The sequence below is a fragment of the Rhamphochromis sp. 'chilingali' genome (assembly GCF_963969265.1).
Source record: "Rhamphochromis sp. 'chilingali' genome assembly, chromosome: 20".
NCBI lineage: Eukaryota > Metazoa > Chordata > Actinopteri > Cichliformes > Cichlidae > Rhamphochromis > Rhamphochromis sp. 'chilingali'.
In genome coordinates, this window is record NC_137947.1 from 25333905 (window position 1) to 25357587 (window position 23683).

The 23683-nt window shown below is 39.3% G+C and overlaps 1 protein-coding gene across 1 annotated transcript; it reads right to left on the reverse strand.

The window, feature by feature from the left end:
* Positions 1–833: 833 nt before the first annotated feature.
* On the reverse strand, positions 834–6815 carry etaa1b (ETAA1 activator of ATR kinase b). The gene is made up of 6 exons (XM_080868753.1): positions 6505–6815; positions 5571–5699; positions 5303–5361; positions 4793–4902; positions 3237–4672; positions 834–2034 (listed from the first exon to the last, which is right to left on the reverse strand). The coding sequence occupies exons 1-6, from the start codon at positions 6635–6637 to the stop codon at positions 1922–1924; spliced, it is 1980 nt and encodes a 659-aa protein (XP_080724879.1). The 5' UTR covers positions 6638–6815; the 3' UTR covers positions 834–1921.
* Between the last annotated feature and the right edge of the window lie 16868 nt (positions 6816–23683).

Genomic DNA, 23683 nt, shown 5'->3' on the forward strand with positions numbered 1-23683 from the left:
TAAAAACCAGAGGCCTTTATGCTGTTGCCAAATTGCCCTGCCATCTGATTTACAGTCAAACTGGGCGGGGAGGGGAAAGAGATAGGGCAGGGAGGTGGATGGCGCCTCTGAATGGAATAAATACTCAAATACACACACCTGCAGACCACCCGTCTCTCTCACACACATATACACACACACACCTGGGAACTCTCACAGGCATGTAATGGGTGGGAATGGTCGTGAAGGAGGAACTCTGAGGAATTCTCTCGGGATTACAAAGGCGAACATTGTACTACCCTCACGCACAATATAGCAGCTGTGTAGAATGATAAGGAGTCAGAAGACGAATTAGCTTTCATATTAAAATAATCCCTCATGTCTAATAACAACAATATTCTTCATAGCGAGGCTACTGCATGCTCACAATGGTTCTTCTTTCTGGGCAGCAACTTGTTGAAAACAAATTTGAGTATTTGTGAAATGGGCCCATCATATCTGCTTGACCTGTCAACAGCCCTGAAATACATAGAGGTTACAGTAATGGACGCCAATAACTCCAGTGAGGAGGCCGTCTGTGTAAACTCAAAATCCTGAGCAGCTGTTCAATACTACAGGGGTGTCGTTGATGTTGCAAAAAAAAAAAAAAAAAAGCCTGAAAATGTGAACGAAATTAAATGAAACTGCTACAGACCAATAGCAGCCAACTGTATTCTGATTTATCACAAGACATGAACATAATGAAATTACTGGGGGAATGAATACAGCTACGTTTATCATGCTGTTTTTAAGCAACAGGTACTGGAGTCAAAAGTATTAGGATATATTGAAGCAATTAAGTAGAAACAAAGAAGTCTATTTGAAAGTTTTATTTGAATTTGTCACCTGTATGTCCCAGGTCTGCCCTTTACAGCACAAATGATTAAAATATGATAGGAAAATGTAGTGTGAGTTTCTCATCTTTCTCATTTTCATCCTGTCCAGATATAAAAACAATTTCAAGCCTTGTTTTTCTTTTTTTACTCGTTAAACTTTTTTGAAAGGTGCATAGCATAGCTATTACAGTACAGTTTGCCAGCGGAGGCCACAACGCTGTCTTTACAGTACAACTGTTGATGCTGACCTGTGCAAAACTGAAAGGAGAAACACTGACGTGAGCAAAGAAAGCACAGAGGAAACACAAATAAGAATCATCTATTAAATGTTCAGCTTGGCCTCAAAGCAAAGATTTTGTGTTAGGTTGTGTTGATATCCTTTTATTTCTATTTCTAATAAAGTAAGGCTTTTTTCATTACAAAGTTATGAAGACGAATGAATATTTCAAGTATGCTTTAAAAGAACTGTCAGGCACTTAAGCAGTCTTAGCAGACCCATAAAGCAGAGAACACAGCAGTTAATGCTAATGTTCGCTTTAAAGCGAAGGCATCCATTTCTTATGGATAGCTTCAAAAATACACTGTTATGTGTCAGCCTTTGATGCTACAATTTGAAAAGTGACACAGAGATTAAGCTATTTACTTTTTAACAAAAGCAAAAAGCACCAGATAAAAATGTTCTATCCAAAATTGGCTTAAATATCAGAAAGCAACAAACAGAGCATTTGGATTTTTTTTCCATGCTCAGTGGATGTAAACTATATTTCAAAGTAGTGAAGAAGTTTTTCTTTACATTGTCACACATATGAGATTCTGTAACAAACTGTTCCTAAAAAATGCTTACCATGAAACACATTACATTAGCAGCAAAAACAGCCAGTAGTAGGTTCTATATGTGCGGAAAGCTAAGTACATATCCCGGGATCAGGTCATGCACTGAACTATCAACAGTCCTTCATCTTGGATACAATAATCAAAAAACAAGAAATTTCGAAAAAGGGCTGAACCACTTGTATGAAATGTAGAGTGCATTAAGTTGCAAAAAATACTGGCAGGACGAAGTCGCTCTATGGCTTTGTGGCGGTCTGCATTCGCAGTCGCCTCCTGGCCAAAGCTTCCTGTTTTTTCCTCTCAATCTCTGCAGCAGAGCACTTTCCTGTCATCTGGCTTGTGACAAAAACTGGAAAGAGGGAAGAAAAGTGAGAAAACTGAATGAAAAAGAGACAATTTCAGCTTGGTTGTTGCATGACCTCGAGCAAGTTTTCATTTCTAAACATTAAACATCTGCTCATTTGGAAGAACAAAAGAACCCCAAAACATCCAAGTCCAAAGACAAATAAATAAATAAATAAAATCTGTCCACAAATTCATTGGCAATGATGCTTGCTGAGGTTTGGACCCTTGACAAGATCACAAATTAAAGCCACAGTGCGCAGTTTACTTGCTTGGGGGGAAATGGTTAATGTGCACATGCACCGAACTGTCAGTGATTATAAGAACAACATGTGACATCTGTTTTACTTGTGAATTTTCAGTTAAATATCCATTCTTAAAGCAAATTTGATGGAATAGCCATGGCAGACAAATGCATAGAATTAAACAAAACAACTAATGGGGGTGTATTCAGTTACTGGACATTTGACTGAGTCTATCAAAGCAAAGCCATTCTATCTAGTTTTAGATTTATTTGTGTTGTTTTTAAGAAAAAGTATCCGTACATAACACTCTTGGTGGCTTTTTCCATTGACAAACATAAAATCCTGTCTTAAAATATTATAAAATTTTCAACCAATTCAAAATTTTTATTCCTATTATCTTTGAATATACAGTTTAGCACAAAGATTTTACACATTTTAGATGTTTAGATTATTCTCATGAGACAGTACTATCAGAGCCTGACTGGTGAAAAATTAATTCTTAAGCATAACAACAAGTCCAGCCATACAGCCAGAGTCATAAAGAACTGTCTTTTTGGCAGAAAGAAAACACATTTATTTAATATATTTTTCAAGGGAGACCTGGCCAGGACAAGGACTCCAGCAGCAGATGTTATGGCCCCCACACAGCACTGATCTCAGCAATAAAGAAGTCAATGTAGGATTGCTTGAAGAGACATGAGACACTGAGACAACTTAAATCCATAGAGGAATTGTGGCAAGCTCTCCAAGATCTTTGGAACAGCCGATCTGCCAACTACCTTGGAAAAACTGCATGCAAGTGTGAGAACTGGTGCTGTTCTGGTTCAGTTTAAAAAAATAATTATTATTTATGAATTATTTTGGAAAGCACGCCCACTATAAATACCCTAGCCTTTTATAAAGTCGCATACATAATATACTTTGATACAATTCGGTGGTAATTATCAAAACTTAGACATCATACCTTTGGTGCTTATGGCTGCTGAGTCAGATAGATTTCTTTTGAAAGCTGTGTGATGGCTCTTGGCGTTGTGTACTGCTCTGGCCATCACTGGATGTTGCTTCATATCCACATTAGCATTTCCAGCCTGGAAAGTTCCAGATGAATCCCCGCACTGACTTAATGTACCCAAATTTGTGTGGCTTCCTGGGAAGCTTTGAGACATCTGTGATTTTTTGTTGGCACCCTTCATGGGAACGTTCCATCCTTGGAAGTTCACAGTTTCATAACTAGCCCTTGGTAATGAGTTAGAACGAACAAAAGCACAAGGTGATTGTCTGTTAGTGCTGGCACCGACGTTCCCAGACCGAGTCATGTTGATGGGCTGCGGCCCTGTGGTTTTCCGTTGTCTGTCTACATCAATATCTTGTTTTTCTTGGCAGTTACCGGAGCTCACTTGGAGCGACTGACTGTTGGCGATCTTCTCCACACTGTCACATACCTGGTAGAGCAGTGCGTCATCATCCCTATCATCCCACAAGCTGTCTGAAATATCTTTAACAGAGTGTTTTCCTAAAGAAGCCCCTCTGTGATCATTAGTGACCTTGTCAGGTTGAGGTGTAGTGGATGTCTTTGCAGTTGCAGATTTCTGGTCAAACATCTGTGGCTTGGGTTGTATAACGGTGAAGTTGGACTTAGTGGAAACCTCTTTGGCCATCTGTGACCGCAAGTTGGGGTTTGGCTCTAATTTGAAAGTGTTTCGGTTGGTAGTCTTCAGTTTGGGACAGAGTTCCTGGAGTGTCAGTTTTGTTTCAGAACTTTTCACACTGCAGCTAGGCTTGCAGTTTAGGTTTGAAGGCTTGTGTGCAGGGATTGCATTTGCAATGGGTTTACGAACAGGGGTAGAGTGAGTAGTGTTTGTCTTAGTCTCAGACTGAAAGGTGGTGTTAGGATTGGTGTCATGTTGCTCATTGGGCTTATGGGTCATCGCCAGCAAAAAAGGGTCATTAAGTAATTCATCATTCTCCCAGTCATCATCAAAGTCATCACAGTTATTTGCACTACAGCTATTAGTTCCCTTTTCTTCAGCAGGATGTGCAGCTGTGCCAGACTTTTCAGCTGATTTGAGCTCTGATTGTTGGTCTTCGGATAAAGCTGCATTCACAGGTTGGCCTCTTATTTCCTGTGAACAGGTGGATACTGCAGAGCCACGGCTTAGCCATGCACTCTGAGTGGAGCAGTCAAACAGAGCATGCAGCTCTGCCTCTATCTGGTCTGGTGCCGATGGGTACTTTAGGTCCTTCAAGCTATCATGGAGTGACGATGGTTTCAGTTTTGTTTCAGAAGTGTTCAGACATTCATTAAGATTGATCACAAGGCTTTCTGAAGTTTCCTTATCTTGCTGCATGCTCTCATCAAACTGCCTGGCGAGTTTCATGAGGTCCTCCACACTGCTTTGCCTATGTAGACAAAAGGAAAAAGGAAGAAAGACGCTTATGAGCACCCATACAGGCTGCATATGGTGGTACATAATAACAATCTATAGGGACAGTATTTTGGTCAATATATTGATTATTCACCTAGAGGATTTCTTCCTGAGTCTTGGCTTTTGAATCTCTGGTGTGGCGGGCATGGCACTGTCACCGATCCACTGCAGCAAAGAGGAGTCAGTCCTTTCTGGTTTTACATCCTATAAAAGAAACAAGCACAAGGTTGAAGTGTGTTTACAGATATGTGCTAGAAAAGACTGAAAGTCTACCTATAATAAATAATAATTTAAAAAAATACTTTAATCTTAATAACTGTACAGTACTCTGTTTTTGTAACTATTGTCCATGATGTAAATATTTTTTTTCTGTAAAAATTGTGTGTGTTTCTGTTCTGTTTGTATATGTGCTTTTCTTCTGCTGCTGTTACAACCACATTTCCCCTTGTGGGACAATTAAAGGATTATTCTATTTTATTCTAAATGAAATTTTTTTTTTTTTTATTTAGTTTGTGATTAATTATATTTACCATGGCATTTAGAAATAACCATTTTTTGCCAAATATCAATATGAAAATAATAAAAAGCTGAAAAAACAACAGACCTTTGGAGCAATGCGGTTCACAATATCAGATATTTCCACAGCTCTAGTGTTCCTGAGTCCTGAACCCAAAAAACGTGACAATAACACACATGATAGAAATTAGCAAAGTGGTAGAGTCATGATGACTGAAATGAAAAGCACAAGCTTACAATTGAAATTAATCTACTATAAAAAAAAACCTATTCAGAAATCGTTTATGTTGCCATTCATTTAGAACCTGCTGATGAGATGTGCCAGCAAGTGTGAGCTGAGTGTCGGTGTTGTTTACCAGTATGAGTCTGAGTGGGAGATGTGGAATCCCAGATGATATCTTGTGAAGGTTCCACATCTCCTGGAGAATCTCCATTAGCCAAGCCGGTGTATCTGCTGCAACCTCGATGCTGGGGACTTTGAAAATCTGTGCACAGAGATATCAAGTGCCACATCAAATGAGCTAAAAATAAATCATATTCAACTTGGTAACGTTAAATTTACTTGCATGTATTTATTTAGCACCGAGTCTTTAGTTACTTTAAACTTTATGTTAGACATATCAGTAAAGACAAACAGGAGAACAATAAAAGATGTATCGTGATGACAGTTCACACATGAACAGATTCTCTTAGTGTAGTCACAGTTAAAGCCATAATAATATTTATATGATAATTTCCTGAAAAAAATACTTGCTGAACACAATATAAAAACTGGGAAAATGTCTGGTCAAAAACTTGTGTTTTGAATCTTTCTATTTTAGCAGCTTGAGGAGGATACATAATGGTCATTTAAAGCCTTGTCTGATTTGAGTCACTGCAATATAGCATTACAAGAGGGCTGGCTGCATTAAAAGGACATATTCCAGAATGCACGCAACATGTGTTTGTCTAATTAAAACAATCCAGCTATGAGCAAACAATTATTTAGATAAGATCATGCATCATATCTTAAAAGATATTCGAACATGTGGCAACACTTTCTGTATATTCGGAATGCAGTTTATCCTTCCTAGACAGTCTCAGTACTTTACAACTGGTTAGAGTGGAATTAGTGGTGTGTCTATGGTGAGATAACACAGCCAGCTGGCATGTTGTCACTGTCAGTCGCTCGTTTTGATCACCTCATGGCCGCCTTTACTCTTCTGTGTATACAAACACTTGTTATGGTCTTTAGTTAAGCTCGCGTTGAGCCGCAGATCGTCGCCTATATTAACAGACACACAGCCTCACCTTTAGAGACGGGCGTCGTTGTCGTGTCAGGCATCTGTTTTGCTGCTTTCGTGTCTTGTGTTTTTTTGTAGCTGAGTTTGGAGACAGTCCTCCACAGTTCAGTGAACTCAGCATGCGTCCTCGCCTCTGACATGGCTGCACAAAACAGCGGCGGCAGCAGCAGCAAAGCCAACTCTGCGTTACATCGTTTCTTCAGCACTTTCCTTTGTGGCTTTCAACATTGCAGCTAACAATTTGCCTTCGAGAGATTCAACGTTTCTTTGCAGTCTTGTTGTGTTCGCTCGCTCACTCAAAGCTAGCCGCCATGTTTGCTTGTGACGTCACCAAACCTACGGCTGCCGGGTAGTTTTTTCGCAGCTCGTTTGACTTCTGGCAAAGCTAAAGCCTGTGACAGGTATGTACGAAATGATTTCTCCGTGTCCTGAAATATTCTTAATAAGTTATATTTCAGCTCTGTAGATATATATTTAAAAATCTACTGTATAAATATGATTAGGTTTACTGGCTAAAGTTCACCACTTCATTCTCCAATTTTAAATTCAAAATCTAGGCGAAGGCCTTCTCTTAATTCCACTATATTTACGTGTCATATTCAGTTTACTATTCTAGCATATAAAATACAATTAAGACTACATTAAAAGAGTATAATTGTGTGTCGCAAAGCGCAGATGGGCAAAATTAGTTAATCTTCTCACAACGAAAAAGATTATTGAAATACACCGAGATACTACAACATTAGAACCGCCGTTTACAGAAAAAACTACCCCTGAAAGCACACTAAACAATTCACAGCAGCCATTTTTATATGAAATTCAAGGCAAACATGAGTGGTACTAATCACATTAATAATTACATTGAAAACGTTGCTGTCTTTTTCACAAAATCAAGTTTAGAAAAAACTTTTGCCCTGTAGCAAAACCTTCTAACCTTCTACCATCTCTACTGTAAAATAATTCATGCCATTTATGTCATAATGTCTCTGTCCAAACTCCCCAGATCATGTTCTACTGAACTCCCTCAGGATGCATGGGAACAAGCCAAATCCACAGAGGCTTCACTCTGCAACCTGCAGGATCGCCAGGATCGCTTCTCATTTTTCTGGTGCCAGAAGCCGCAGGGCACCATCAGAGGTCCATGCCCTGACAGGTCAAAGCTGTTTTGGTGGCAAACACGATACTGGGTAGGTAGGTGGATTAATGTAGTTATTGTTGTTAATTGGTGTATTCCTTGTGGTAATGCACCAGAAATAATAATTCAATACTTTTGCCTCCTTGGGATTTAGTTTTACAAAAATGTAATTTGTACTCTGTCTTGTATACTATAAAATGGTATGCCCCAATGAACAAACAAAAGGGGGAAAAAGTCATGTTTTACTTCCTGGCAACATTATTCAAGGCATTGTGTTCACTTTTAGAGAGTCTTGAATAATGTTGCTCAATGTTACCATTGGTCAAAAACAGATATTACAAACAACTTGTTTATTTCAAAGGTAGTGATAGCCCAGAAAGGGATCCTTAAATCTAAGTTTGGAAAGGCTGGTTTAAAGCAGTACAGTAAATAAATCAGACAGCTGATTAGTTGTATCCAAATGTTTTTTCCAGAAATGTAATTAACCTTTTTTGGCATTTTTGGACCACTTTTACACTTTACACCTGTCTTTAGTCAAAAAAGACCATATTACATGGAGTTTGAATTGAAAATAATACACATAGTTATATTTCTAGACCTTAAGATCGAGAGTCAGGGAAACTATTAAATACAGTTTTTATTCTGGGCACAGGGCCATGCTTCTTTTGAGCCAAGGTGGCTGGTGGGTCAGGGGCTTATCTTTTGTTTTAGTTTGTTAGGGAGTCAAAATCCGCGTCCAAGATTTTTTCTCAGATGAATTTGAACTTCTAATTAAAATACATCAGTCAAATGTGACATAAACACTTGCGCTATCCAAACACGGACACTGCCTTCACACAGCTTTTCTGACCTTTTAGCGTTGTCTCAGGCTGTTTTTAATTCAACTTTGTCTTGATTATCATGTTTTTGTTTTTTGTGAGGGCTTTCTGGACTTGGAGGACTTGTTAAATATTCAAGACTTTCATTCAGGGCTGTTCTACATAGTTTTTACAGTTATTGTTACCTATTACGGTATTCAGTCCGAATGAAATGAGTCAGGTCTTGGAATTTGTTTGGGACTCAGCTAGGCCTTAGTCATATCCTTTCTAACTATATTTGGCTTTTTACTGAGTGAACATCAGAAATGTTGGCTTTTTGCATGCATACGTCATGGTCGAATGAATAATTACTTCAGTGGTAGCAGGTTACTGACGTACAAGTTGATGACTCCTGATTATTCATTATGTTTCTGAAACTGCTCCATGTTTCCACCATCATCATCTTCTTATCTCTGAAAGCTGAGAAAAGGAACTACGTGATGAATGGTGCTGTGTTTATTTAACCATGTCATGCGTGACAGAGTTTCCACTGAAAATGCTGCATGACTCCATTGATGAAAAATTAAATGTGTGGTTTAAAACAAACACACACACAAAAACTGGAAACTCCCCTGTTCTTATTTCTGAAAGGAAATTAAACTTCTGACTATAGACTGGTGGAAATTTTATTTTTTAGTCAATCACAGTTGATGCTTCTTCTTGTGAAAAACATCTATTTCACCAAAGTTGTCAGAGGTTCTGCTAGTGAGGATATGAACTGTCATCAATCAGTTCTCGTGTGTTTAACTCTTTTCTATATACTTGCAGGTTTGCAGAATGTGATTAGTTCAATCTTGATTTGATCTTATTCCTATTCTGTAATCCAAAAGCTGTCTTTCTGCTCCTAATTTTAAAACGTTAATGCAACTGAACAAATATTTTACATAGAAAATAAATGTGGATTTTTTTTTTTACACATTTTGTAAAATTCTGCATAGCAATTTCCAAAATAAAGCACTAGATGGTGCTTGTATACCTCCTTGGTATTTCGTGTGTGTGTGTGTGTGTGTGTGTGTGTGTGTGTCTGTGAGGAGTAGAGGGTTGGGAGGGGATACAGTAACTAAAGTCAATATAAACTGAATGCAGATTTTGTAGAAAATATACACTGAGTTGCTGTGGTGCTGGAATATTATTTAGTTAAAACACACACACGCTGCAGTGAATCACAATGCTTGATTATGCTTGATTCTGCTTTGATTGTTTTCATTTGGAAGCAGTTCATCAGCATAGGGAAGCCAATCAACTGTGTTTCTTTGATTTAAAGCCAGAAACTGTTATGAACAGACGACCTGTAGTCCTGTCTTCGACTTTCCCTGTTAAAACATAATTCTTGTTCCATCAAAACATCAGCAGATATTCAGCCACAACTAACGATAAGATGCATGTTAGATGAGAACAGCTACAGCATATGTCATCTTTGGGGCACGCTCATTTCATTTAGCGATTTTAAAGTGCCAAGTATTTGTTGTCAACAAATGTGAAAGTTTAAAACATTCTTGTGGCCCAGATTGGTCAGCTTTGTAAAAATGGTTGTTTACTCATTAAAAAGGCAAACCCTACAGTATGCTGCACAGGCAGTCAAAACGTGGATTGCAAGTGGATTTCTTCAATGCAGCTGTATTTAAAATATTACACATTGTTAAAGCTGTGTAATAAGTCTGATTTTGTGTGTGTGTGTTTGGTCAAAAAACACCTAAAAGAAATTTGAGAAAACCTTTGATTATAAATTTCTGTTGTGTAAATTGTGAAAAATAGTACTTTCTCAAATCTAGAGAGCAGAATGTAAGTAATATTTGCATTTCCTCAATGAATGTCTGAAATAACATTTTCGTCTGTTACCTAATCCATTTGAGCACCCTTATCTAAAAAGAAAAAAATTGTCTGTTGCGATGCCACACACTGCACACAGCATACAGCACATTTCTGCCTGTAGGCCATTGTCATGTTAGTGGCGTAGCTGCTGTCAGTGTTAAAGAGGTTAACTGGAACCGCCAGTATGGATGTAACAGTGATTTAATCAACAGTTAGCTACATTTCATGCCTCTCTTTAATGCATTCAGCTAATCTTGGGGGTATCCCCATTGCTCTGTGAAGCGAGCTGTGTCATATCACGCTGCCACGAAAATCCACACCCGGGGGGCGCCGTCTCCTGCCCATCTAAAAGTCACTGTAACACCCTCTGTCACACTGAATACTAGCATTTCTCAGAAGTGATAGTTAGACTGGGGAATAAAGGGCATGGACGTGTCAGCTTGAATTTGAATATGAGGCATCAGCTTGCCTTGTGTTCTTTACCCATTCTGTCATCTCTCCTCCCCCTGCAAGCTTTTTCAAGTCGTGTAACAGCAAGAAAAAAATAATTGCCAAAGCCTGCTAAAGGAGACGAGAGGAAGAACATTTTAGTGTGGATTCTATAAGCCTTGTCTCATTCTTTCCCAGAAGTCTGTCTCCTCAGCTAACTACCTACCGCCTTCTATTTATTGGTTACGCCTGGGTTGTTTAGAAGCAATTAAGGAGCTAATTGTTGAGATTTCTGAGCACTGGGTATTATAGTAAAAAGTAAAGAGCTAATGGCTAATTGCCCAAGCAGCTGCTAGTGTTTATGAAGGAGGAGCAAACATGCCAGGGGATCTACCAGGCGTAGACAGCAATGAGGACAAGGAAGGGCTTGTGTGTGTGTGCGCGTGTGTGTGTGGGGAGGGGGTGATCATCATTGCTGTGGATCCCAGGGATGGCTCACACTGGGCAGCTGCCAGTTGAGTGAGAGACGGAGGAGAATAAAAAGCTCAACTCAGAAAAGTGTCTGCATAAATAATAATCACCTCTTATGGCCTCTGGTTCTGCATCTCCAAGGAGTCCATTGTGGCTTCTGTGTTTGTATGTGAAGGGTATATCACAATGTTTATGCCACCCCCTTCATCCACCCACACCCTCCAACTTTTCTGCCAGACCCCCCCCGTGGGCTAGCAGTGCCTCATGGATGACAGTTAGCATGTGGCAGGGCTCTCTGAAGTGGAAGGGATCCAGGATGCTGGCTTTCTGTGCCAGCTTCACCAAGCTGGGATTTCACCCATTTCACAGTGTCTGCCAATGGCAGGGACTGTGAATGAAAGCATTTGAAACAATGCCTGGTTCTGCAGCGTCAGATCAGTGGGCTTCAGCAATGGTTAGATGCAGCCTAAGGTGGCTTGGCTTCTATCTGAAAGAATCCCAGCAGCCCTTTTGGTCACATGAGGCGAAAAGGAAGTGCTAAAGGGCATCCAACTGCACTCTACTCCAGCGGTAGATTGTTGAGATGAAGAGGAGGAAGAGTCGAAATGATCATCAAAGCGAGGCAGGCATGGTTGCATTTTGATTTGGCTTTCTTGCTCTGTTTATTTCAGAGACTGGTATTATTTCAGGACTCAGAATAAGTTAAACATTTACTTAGCAGGCTTCCAGTTCCTGTCAGGAGCAGTAAAAGCAACAAGGTTAAAAAAAAAAAAAAGGCTTATTGCTAAAACTATAAAGTGAGGTCTTCAGGATGGCCTGCTCTTTGAAAAACATTTCAACAGTCAGTCCAATGACAAAGACATCATCAGTATCACCCAACTATCTGATTGACAGGCAATCTTTAGAGTGGCATGGAGAAGGCAGGGATTATCTCAGCAATACATTTATTTTAAAATTTATTATTTTTTTCTTCCTTTTTATTAGGCTAACCTCCAAAACTTAATATCTGTAATGAAATAACATAATTTTAGTATATCCAATTAACCTCTGTCTCGACCCCCTTAGGGCTTCACTTAACATAGATTCAGCTAAGGTTGTCTTGACTGCAGCTTTGCTCTAGGTGTTACAGTTTAGGTGCAAGACCTTTCTATCCTGATCTCTGTATTCACCATTTATAGGAAATATATTGCATTGTGGTAAACTTATCCATATGTGCTCGGTCATGTAACATATCAAGGCAACATCAAAGCGGGACCCATTAAGACAGAGCAGCAGTTGTGGAGGAAGGCTAAAGCAAGAGAGTACAGAGGGGCGGTGTGTCTGCGTACAGCACACTGTAGCCTACTTTGACTGCTCATTTATTCTGTTTATAATAGCAAAGGCGATGATAAATGTCCCACAGAGTGCACATGTGCTAAAATATTCATCAATTGGAGCCCCCCTAATTTGTGGAGGAGGAAAACCAATAAATTCAAATGTGAGCGGCAGTCATATTATATTTATATGAATATGCAAGACCACGGGTAGGACATTAAGATTGATCTGATATGTATGTGCTTTTTAACCAATTCTAATATAATGCCTTGTGTGAGATGGACATGTGTGAGAGGAAGGTGGGAAACAAAGTGGGCTATGCTTTCATGAACTGCTGTGATGGAAATTCAACCACATCCTTAATGATGTTTCTGAAATTTCAGGGTTAAATCTTGAACAATTGTCACTGATTAAAGGAAAAGTGGGAGACTGCTCTTTTCTCTTCATTTTTATTTTCAAACATATATAACAGCAGAAAAGCTGCCCCACTGGTTAAACTTAATTTGTCATTATTATGGCATCAGACATTAAACCACATGGCTTTGAAATGCTACTTGATTAGTCACTTTTCTCCAGAGCTGCACAGAATTTTTCTCACCATGCAGCCTGCGTAGGTTTTTGAATTTTCTGTTTCTCCTGCTGTATCTGCTGATATTTTTGTTCTTTGCCTTGTCCTTTGTCTTGTCTGCTCTCTTTTCTTCTCCCTCTGTTTTTCTCCCTGTGTGTGTGTGTTTTTTTTCTCACCCTTTCTGCTCAGGTGTGTGTGGGCCTGGAGGAGGATGAGGGGGAGGAGGGAAGGGGGGGTTCTCTATGCTTGTACCCTGCAGAGCCACTCTCTCCTGGGGTAAGGATGACAGGAAGTCAGCCAGATGGCACGGAGCAGGTCTGCAGCATGTGACCTCCTCTCTGGAGAGGCAGGAAACGAGGAGGAGAATAGGGCGGAGTGAAGAGGAGGTGGAGGAGGCAGCATAAGATTAAGAAAAGGAGGTGAGGAGATGTAACAAAGATGCTGAGCCAAATCATCCTCTTATATATCAGTGTTAGCATTTGAGCATAGTAGCATCAGGAGCTTGTGAGTTGCACAATATATAATATTGTAATATAGAAATCAATAATATTTTAATAGATTTAGGCTGTTTTTTTATTACTGAATGATGCTGCAGTTTTGTTCAGCACAGAGCCAGTTCTCTTAAGCATAAAATAAACAAGTTCATACTAGTTGTAAATGCTTTGTAGCCAAAGCCTTGCATCACCTATTCTTCTGTACACTATGGCAAAATGTGTAAGTTACGTTTGATTCTCCAGAATTAACATTACAAAGTCATTTTTCATTTTGACTTTTATTATTGTTATAAGTATCTATGAGGACATTTTGACAAGTCAAAATTACCGTTAACAATTATATGTAATCCAGTTTTGACCAGTCACAATTATAGCTACAAATATCTCAATCTTCATTCATGAGTAACCAAAATTCTTGCAATGCTTCCCATTGGAAAACGGTGGCAGTTGCTGCTCCGGATAAGATAGCTGTTAATAAGATAGTTAGAAAATGCCATGAGATAGACAAAGCCTTATCATCTAGGAATTTGTGCGAAGTGAGAACTTCATCCATTAGAGAGTTGTGGTAGAAGTTTGCAGCATAGTGCACATACTTTATCTCCAGAAACACTTGAGAACTTAATATGAAGTCTGGATGATTTCCAAACTGATCACTCATTCTGGAGTAAAAAAACGTGTCAACAGCAACAGAAATGCTCAAACTTGAAAATGTTGAATGTTTAAACAGATTCCCCTCAGTTTGTGTCTCCCATCTCTCATTTTCTGCAGCTTACAATGTTACAATGTTACCCTGAAATGGTCGTGATGTTGCATTGCTGTTGTACGCTTCACAGACCAAATTGTGTGCAAGTTACATAAAGGCTTAAGCTAATTAATTGTAACTAATATTATACCGAGTAGAGACCGTTTGTAAGGTCATGCTATTGTTACTACTAAATTTGTGGTATTTTGAAATCCCTAGTGGTCATTGTCATTTTAAACTGTCATTCTTATCTTCATACCCAAAATTAAAGATATTCAGTTTTAATATTTAACAGCACAGTTTGACTTATAGAACTCTATAAAGGTCCCAGAACTATTTTAAAACAGTTGTTGCAGTAGATTCTATATGTGCTAATAAGTCCCATGAAAATGGGCACTGTAATTATTTTAGTCAGTTGTTCGTCTTTCATCATTATCTTGGTACCATAAACAGTCATTAACGCAGTAAATATTTATTAATATACACAATCAAATGGTCCCAAAATGCACAAGTAAATAACTAAGAATTGATTAAAACTATAGATGTTTGCAGAAAGTATATAAAATATGTGAATCTCTGTGTATGTAAGCTGAAATAGTACTTTTATAAGTACTCTAAACTTTTCATTTGAAAACAGTGTATTGTTGTGATATTTTTTTAAGTGTTGCACAGGAATTTAGAATCTGTGAGCTCAAAATCTATGAATTTGATTGCAAATTATATATGTGACTGCACATACAGATAACAGAAACAATACTGGAACTTTTATTATTGCTTTTTAAAAAAAAACTTACACAGAAATGTAAAAATCCTTGGTGCTGTTCGCACAGGGGAAAAATTTAGGAAACAAATATACTATAACTCAAACATCAAAAGCTAATTTGCATCTGCTGTGCAGTTTTCTAAATTCAATCCTTTCCAGAGTCTGTACGGCAAAAACTGCCAGTTTGGTGACCTGAAAAAGACACAACTTAATTTCACCCAGCTGGAAGTCACATCACAAGTTAACAGCTCCAATTTGGTATTGATCTCCGGAGTGTAAAAGGAAAAATAAATTGACAAATTTCTCCACTTATTATTATTAACATTCCCATGCACTCACAGATTTGCTCATCACATTGCACAAACTTCCATTTCATGCACAACTCCCAGTCTGCCCCAAACCAACCCCGCCCCCCTCCCTGCGTTCCCCTCCTGCTTGGGGTTGCCTTTGATCTAAATTTGGCCTCAGCAGAAGATGTACACAGTCATTTTCATATGGAGGCTTTGAACACACTGATGGAGGGCCCGTTGCCGCTGCGTTCACTTTTATCCTCCGAGCCTTTTTCCCTTGGAACCCTGTGAGCATATGGCGAACATCCCTCACCGGAGTTTCTTACAACAGGAGGGGCCGCCCACTCTTAGCATCTCCTATTCCCCGGGTCCTTCCATCACCCTGGGTTTAGAGATGTTGGGAATTAGTTACACTAGTAGAGCTTTAGCAGACGACGCTTACGAGGCAAAGTTAACAGACACAAGAGGCTTTTAAAAATCCAAATGTCAGTGAACCTGAAAAATGAGCAACATAAAGATAAATGTGGTAAATTGATATCTTGATCTCACCCACCTGCTCCTCTTTCCTCTGAATGAGTTTCTGTGTAGGCGGCCATCCAAGCGAACCAACAGATGATGCATAAGTTACAATATTAAATATCTTCAATATAAGATTGGAAAACTAGATTTGCCTATCACATTTTTCATTTCTGTAAATGTGTTCTGGGACATGAAGATCACCTTTCTCACTCCGTTCTTTCACTTTGCTGAAACAGAAACCTACCCATTGTTTGCTGACACAGAGCTACAGTCTTTTGGTCTACTCGTCTCGAACCGAGTAGCCGTCATCTGCTGCCAAAATGTCCGTCAAGAGACAACGACCAAAGCAGATCTGCTGTATCACAGGCTTGTCGTCAAAAGCTCAGGCTGAATGAATAGCTTTTGAAAAACGATGTTCCCTTGTTTCTCCGGTGAGGGCATGTGTGGTAGGACAAAGATTTTATTGTCACCACAAAGCACTAATGAAAATTTGGGGTTTAATTGGGAGAAAGAAAGAGAGCAGCGCATTCCTACGAAAATAGTCAGAGAAATTAAATGATTACTTTATAGCTCTTTAAGGGTTTCTTGGTGAGATTTTTATCAATGCTGCAGGCACTTTATGGTGTTTTTGGACTGAAATTCACAAATATTAACAGATTAAACAATAAAATAACAATTGCATTTGTAATTACAATTAAAATGTAATTAGCACTGCCTAGACAGTCATTTTATATCCTTGGTTTCTGAGGACAATGATTTTCATCTTTCAATTGTTGCATCCAGTCCTTGTGAGAGCTGTTACACTCAAAGTCTGTGAACAAAAATACATGTGTTCTCCGGAAGGGATACTGCATTTATCTCATTACCATTTCTTAAATGTTTACAGCCATTGTCTTCCTTTACAGTGCAAACACCATGCTGTCGGGGTTGTTTTCCTGCTTTTATCTTAAATACATTCTTTCCAGATTGTTCAGCCCTAGAAACTGGTAATTACCATATATTATCACCTCCACAAGCTCCACCACTAGGGTTGCCATGTTTGAGGTAATTATATCACTCCCAAGTTGTCTGTATAATCACTTAACAGAAGAAGCAGCCCTGTATTTGTGAGAGCTTTGACACAAACATGGAAATGTTTAAAAAATGTTCCTTAAGCCTTAGGAGGTGCACAGAATATCTGAATATTTGAAATTGGTCTGGGCATTATTGCACTGATTCCTGTTCTCAGTTTGTCCTGAGGCATTAACAACGTGCTCAGTGGAGAAAAAAAAGTCCTTGACCACAACAAAAGGATTATATTGAGGAGATATACAGACACGGGCAATAATATGAGCAACCGAGATTAGCTGGGAGGATAGGTTTATTTACTTTCAACACACGGTTCAATTTAGAACTTAGGCCTATGTTTAGTTACAAATTCTAAATAGAAAATTTTGCCTTATTACAAAATCTTTGGAGCTGTCAAATGTAATGACACTAGAATTGGAAGATAAATTGCTTAATCAACTAAAGAGCAGCTTGGGAGTTTAAATGTTTAGTTCACCTACATGAATTATGTCTGTTATTTTGAACAGTTTTTACCCACTGACACCACTGTTTCATTGAGGTGGAAGTAGAATTTTGGGAGGCAGATACTTCACAATGTGACCAAATAAAAAACAAAAGTCTTGTGGGTCAGGACATGTTTTATACTTAGATGGTGCCTAGTTTAAAAGAATGACTTTTAATTTGACCTGAAATTCTGATGCATTTCCTCAACAAGTTTTCTTGGTTATCTTTTTTCATTTGCATCACTGGAAGGCTTCTATACTTTTACAGGCAAGATGTGATGTTCAGCAGCAAATGTTTTTCAAACACAGTTTTGGACTGAAGCTCTAGCGTCTCTCTCTATATATCTATACTTATAACTTAACCTCACTCCTACCCGTGGCCCATTTGAGGGTTGGAGATTGTAAACAGCACACCCATGTTGAGACACATCAGGCTTTTTCTGTGCACCACAGACATCATTATCATTCCGGCGCTTATTTCAGCTGACTGTGATATTGTGCTGCGTTTCCGTGTTTGGTGTTGTCTGTTTCCATCGCGCCAGCTGTTGGGTTATTTATAACTGTGGTTGCTGATCTAAATGAGATAGTAATTAGGTAGCAATGCTTTTGAGGAGACATCCATGCCTTCTCATCCATCCCTCCTTCCCTCCCTCCTTTCCTTCCACCCACCCTCCTCTCCATTCCTCTATTTTGCCCTCACTCTTACGCTCTCCCTGCTGTCCCCAAGCATACCAGGAGACAAGCGGGAGATAAAGGGGAGACTTGACTTCACTGAATAATTGAAGGGGTTTTTACAAGTGTAACAGCTCACTGTCTGACCCCATAAAGGCACCGCACAGGGCCTTATCAGAGCTTAACAGAAATGCTCACATGCACATCCACACAAATACACATTTGATGTCACAAGGCCACAGGCAGAGCCAAAAAAAAGAACTGTTTTTGACTGGCTGTAGCAAGCAGCATCATACTGTTAACATGCCACTGACATGCTAAACCATCATCTTATACCTCTCCAAAGAGGAGAATAGACATGAGCTACTCTTGTGATTTCAACAGACATCAGACCATCCCATCCCCCAATCTCCCTGTCATTACAAAAGAAGGCAGAAACATGCCTGTAAGCTGCATTCCCCCTACCCTTCCCAAGTGAGCGCCCCTTTACCTCATGCTAATTTACAACTTTCAAAGCTTGTAAACTTTATCTAATTATACACAAGTCGATAGACTCCCTCACCCAGCTTTTTGGCAGGTTGCAGTGTTAATTTATGAAAAACAAATCTGAAATATGCAGATGTCTTTTGTTTGAAGCAGCTGTTTGGTCCTGTTGCCAGGTTTCAATCAGGTCGTCTCTAGGGATCCCTGCGTGTGCGATCTGTGGCCAAGGCCCCCGTTTGATGTCTGACAGGGACGGAGAGATGAGGCATAAGTGCGTGTGCTCACCCGCATCTACAATAACTGTACATGGTGTCCACACACTTAAACAGCATGCCATAATAAAATATTATAGCATATTTCTGGTCTTTTATCAAATAAATAAAGTGTGGGACTAAATCAAAAATACATCTTTCTTGAAACAGTTTTGTGATGAAAGGAAACTGCTACAAACATCAAGTGGCTGCAATGAAACGCGTCTTTGTAAGTGTTTTTTATAATTCACGTTCAAACTGCTATCATGCAAGTTGAGGTGTCTTTTTTGACCTTATCGACTCTTGCCTGTATCTCCAGCGGACCCAGCAAAGTAGAATGGTTTCATTTTTACTTCAAAGTATGAAAAGTCCCGTTTGTTTTCTAATCTGAATTAGAGGATATGTTTCAAAGCTGAAGAAACGGAGAGATGCAAAAGATGCTAAATTTTAACCATCGGGATGCCATGGGACATTTACATCGACCGTGTTCTGACAAACGCTGTCAGCCGAATTCATTGCTAATTTATGGCGCTCATTAAGTGACGCGGAACACACCCAAAAAAAATCGGCGCAATTATCATTTATCTTGATATATTATTTACTAGGGATCATTTTCCTGCTTGGTTGGGGACTGGGGTGAGAGAGATAGAGGGGAGGAGGAATGAGAGGAAGGGGGCGAGGGAGGGAGGACCACAGGGGTTTGGAGACAGCTGGCGTGAGACAGGCAGAGAGAAATATGGAAGACAAGAAAGACAGTGTGATGAGGGTGTTTGATGTGATTAAATGTTATTCAAGTTTTTTTTTATATAAAAATCTTATAAAAAAACCCTGAATTTGATGTGTGCCTCACTCTCTTACCACTGAGTCCATACGTGCAAATAAAATGCTTTGTTAGCACACAATCTGATGCCTAAATATGGGCTTGTGTTGCATATGATCATCATTCACTTGTTTTAGGTGCATTGTCCAATGCAGCTCATACAGCAGCGATCACACAATGCCACAAAATGTCCTGCTAGGAATATGAATTAGGCCGATATGATTGGTACTATGTTTAATAGTTTAATCTGAATTATTTATTACTGCATTCATTTTGACACAGTTTTAATTACTAGGTACAGCCAGTATTGGCAGCCTAATGGGAGTTTGATGTGGAAGCACATCAGCTGACTTGCTTTACAACTAGCCCTTTCTACTAAACAGAGCTAAAGGTTTTGGTGTCTCATTTAAGTATAATCTGACAAACAGTTAGAACCACATTTTGGATATCATAGGTAATAACAACTGTGTGGCTTAATGTGTCCCAACATCTTTCTGTAGATGTAGATATTTTCATTTGTAAAGATGCATGCCACAAACAAGTAAAAATTGTGAACTGAGATAAAAACCTAGATTTTTTTTCCATGTCAGCACTCATTCGCAGCAATGCTTTCTGTTAAACTCTTGTCAATTCTTCTTTTACTTTTCCAAAAGACATGCAGATGTCTTTTTCCAAAGACATGCAGTTTGTGGGGATAGGTTAATTGGATAATCCAAATTGCCACTAGGTGTGAATGTGAGTATGAATGGTTGTCTGTCCTTGTGTGTTAGCCCTGCGACAGACTGGCGACCTGTCCATGGTGTACCCCGCCTCTCGCCCTATGACAGCTGGGATTGGCTCCAGCACCCCCCGCGACCCTGAAAAGGATAAGCGGTAGCGAATGGATGGATGGATGGATGGATGGATGGTTTCTCTTAATTTCAGTGAAGATATTTTAAAGACAAAGATAATGTAAAAGATCCCTCACAAATGATAAATGGTCCGCACTCATGTGGCATTTTAAATTAAATTTTGCAGTACTATGAACTGCTTCATGCTGTTTCCATTTACTTATTCACCCAGATTTTAGTAATAGCATACAGTAAACAGTCACAGTAAATGGTAACATGTACATCAGTTAATTGCCTCTGAAAATTACCAGTGCAGATGAGAAAGTGGCTGTCTTTTAAAGTTTAAGTTGTGTTTCACAGGACTGTGAAAACCTAACTACACCCTGTGATTCAACAGGTTTTATAACCACTTGTAGCAGATTAACTGGATTATATGTATGACTATCAGTTTCTGACATTACTTCAGTCCTCTGAGGTTTACGGTTTATATTTTGTTGCTTAGTTGCTGGTGTGCTTGGGAACATTGACGTCTGGCATTACCCAATTTCAGCCACTTTAGCTGTTGGATGAACATCGTCACATTTGCCTGTTGAATATTTGTATACTGTGGAGTTCACGGTTGACTCCGTGACTGCAAGTTGTCCGGGACCCGTGGATGAAAAGCAAGCCCAAATCACCATTGTGCCACCATCGTTTTTCAAATTCAAATTTTATTTGTCACGTACACAGTCATACACAGTACGATATGTAGTGAAATGCTTGGACAACTGCTCGTGACCTAAAGAAAACAAAAAAGGAAAAGGCTATGTATAAGATAGGAAATAAATATGAAAAATTAAAAAGGGTAAATTTAACTAAGAAGGAATAAAATATAAATTAAGGTTAAAAATGAAATAACTGTACAACACAAATTAGAATGAAGGGTAAATTTAACTGGGAAGGAATAAGATAAAATATATAAATTAAAGTTGAAAATAAAATAACTGTACAACAAGATACACAATATAGAACTATATGTGCTTGGTATGAGGTGTTTGTGTTAAGATGTGTTTGTTTTTCATGCTCTGCATTATGGCCAAATATCTCCATGTTTCTGGGAGATGTCCACTACTGGGAAGACTGGTATTTTGTTAACACACAACGTTATGCTCCAGACCAGCAAACTGCTAAAACGTATGCTTTTATATAGGTGGGCACCAATGACAGTCATTGGTGGCCACACCTGTTATTGATTAAGTAACCAAGTGAATTTGAGCAGTGTGTAATTTCTGCAGTGTGTAATAGCTGTAGATTGTGATGGGCATCACTGTCATATACTACAATTTAGTGTAATCTGCTATTGGAGTAGCATGTAGTTTCATACTTTAGTGCAAATGAGAATGATCAAATCTTCATACAACAGTTGAGAAATTGTCCCAATTTTTCTTTGATGCCCTGACGTCAGAGCTGGTTGTTAGTCATACAGGGAGTGCAGAATTCTTAGGCAAGTTGTATTTTTGAGGAATAATTTTATTATTGAAAGACAACCATGTTCTCAATGAACCCAAAAAACTCATTAATATCAAAGCTGAATGTTTTTGGAAGTAGTTTTTAGTTTGTTTTTAGTTTTAGCTATTTTAGGGGGATATCTGTGTGTGCAGGTGACTATTACTGTGCATAATTATTAGGCAACTTAACAAAAAACAAATATATACCCATTTCAATTATTTATTTTTACCAGTGACACCAATATAACATCTCCACATTCACAAATATACATTTCTGACATTCAAAAACAAAACAAAAACAAATCAGCGACCAATATAGCCACCTTTCTTTGCAAGGACACTCAAAAGCCTGCCATCCATGGATTCTGTCAGTGTTTTGATCTGTTCACCATCAACATTGCGTGCAGCAGCAACCACAGCCTCCCAGACACTGTTCAGAGAGGTGTACTGTTTTCCCTCCTTGTAAATCTGACATTTGATGATGGACCACAGGTTCTCAATGGGGTTCAGATCAGGTGAACAAGGTGGCCATGTCATTAGTTTTTCTTCTTTTATACCCTTTCTTGCCAGCCACGCTGTGGAGTACTTGGACGCGTGTGATGGAGCATTGTCCTGCATGAAAATCATGTTTTTCTTGAAGGATGCAGACTTCTTCCTGTACCACTGCTTGAAGAAGGTGTCTTCCAGAAACTGGCAGTAGGACTGGGAGTTGAGCTTGACTCCATCCTCAACCCGAAAAGGCCCCACAAGCTCATCTTTGATGATACCAGCCCAAACCAGTACTCCACCTCCACCTTGCTGGCGTCTGAGTCGGACTGGAGCTCTCTGCCCTTTACCAATCCAGCCACGGGCCCATCCATCTGGCCCATCAAGACTCACTCTCATTTCATCAGTCCATAAAACCTTAGAAAAACCAGTCTTGAGATATTTCTTGGCCCAGTCTTGACGTTTCAGCTTGTGTGTCTTGTTCAGTGGTGGTCGTCTTTCAGCCTTTCTTACCTTGGCCATGTCTCTGAGTATTGCACACCTTGTGCTTTTGGGCACTCCAGTGATGTTGCAGCTCTGAAATATGGCCAAACTGGTGGCAAGTGGCATCTTGGCAGCTGCACGCTTGACTTTTCTCAGTTCATGGGCAGTTATTTGGCGCCTTGGTTTTTCCACACGCTTCTTGCGACCCTGTTGACTATTTTGAATGAAACGCTTGATTGTTCGATGATCACGCTTCAGAAGCTTTGCAATTTTGAGACTGCTGCATCCCTCTGCAAGATATCTCACTATTTTTGACTTGTCTGAGCCTGTCAAGTCCTTCTTTTGACCCATTTTGCCAAAGGAAAGGAAGTTGCCTAATAATTATGCACACCTGATATAGGGTGTTGATGTCATTAGACCACACCCCTTCTCATTGCAGAGATGCACATCACCTAATATGCTTAATTGGTAGTAGGCTTTCGAGCCTATACAGCTTGGAGTAAGACAACATGCATGAAGAGGATGATGTGGACAAAATACTCACTTGCCTAATAATTCTGCACTCCCTGTATAAATGCCGCTCAATTCTCACTATAATTAAGTTAATGAATGTTGTGCATCCCCGCCTTGTTTTCTTTCTCTACCATTTTACATTCTTCACTTCCTCTCTAATGCCATGTTTTTTGCCATCTGTGTTTCTCCATATTATCCAGCTTGCCTCCTCTAAGTC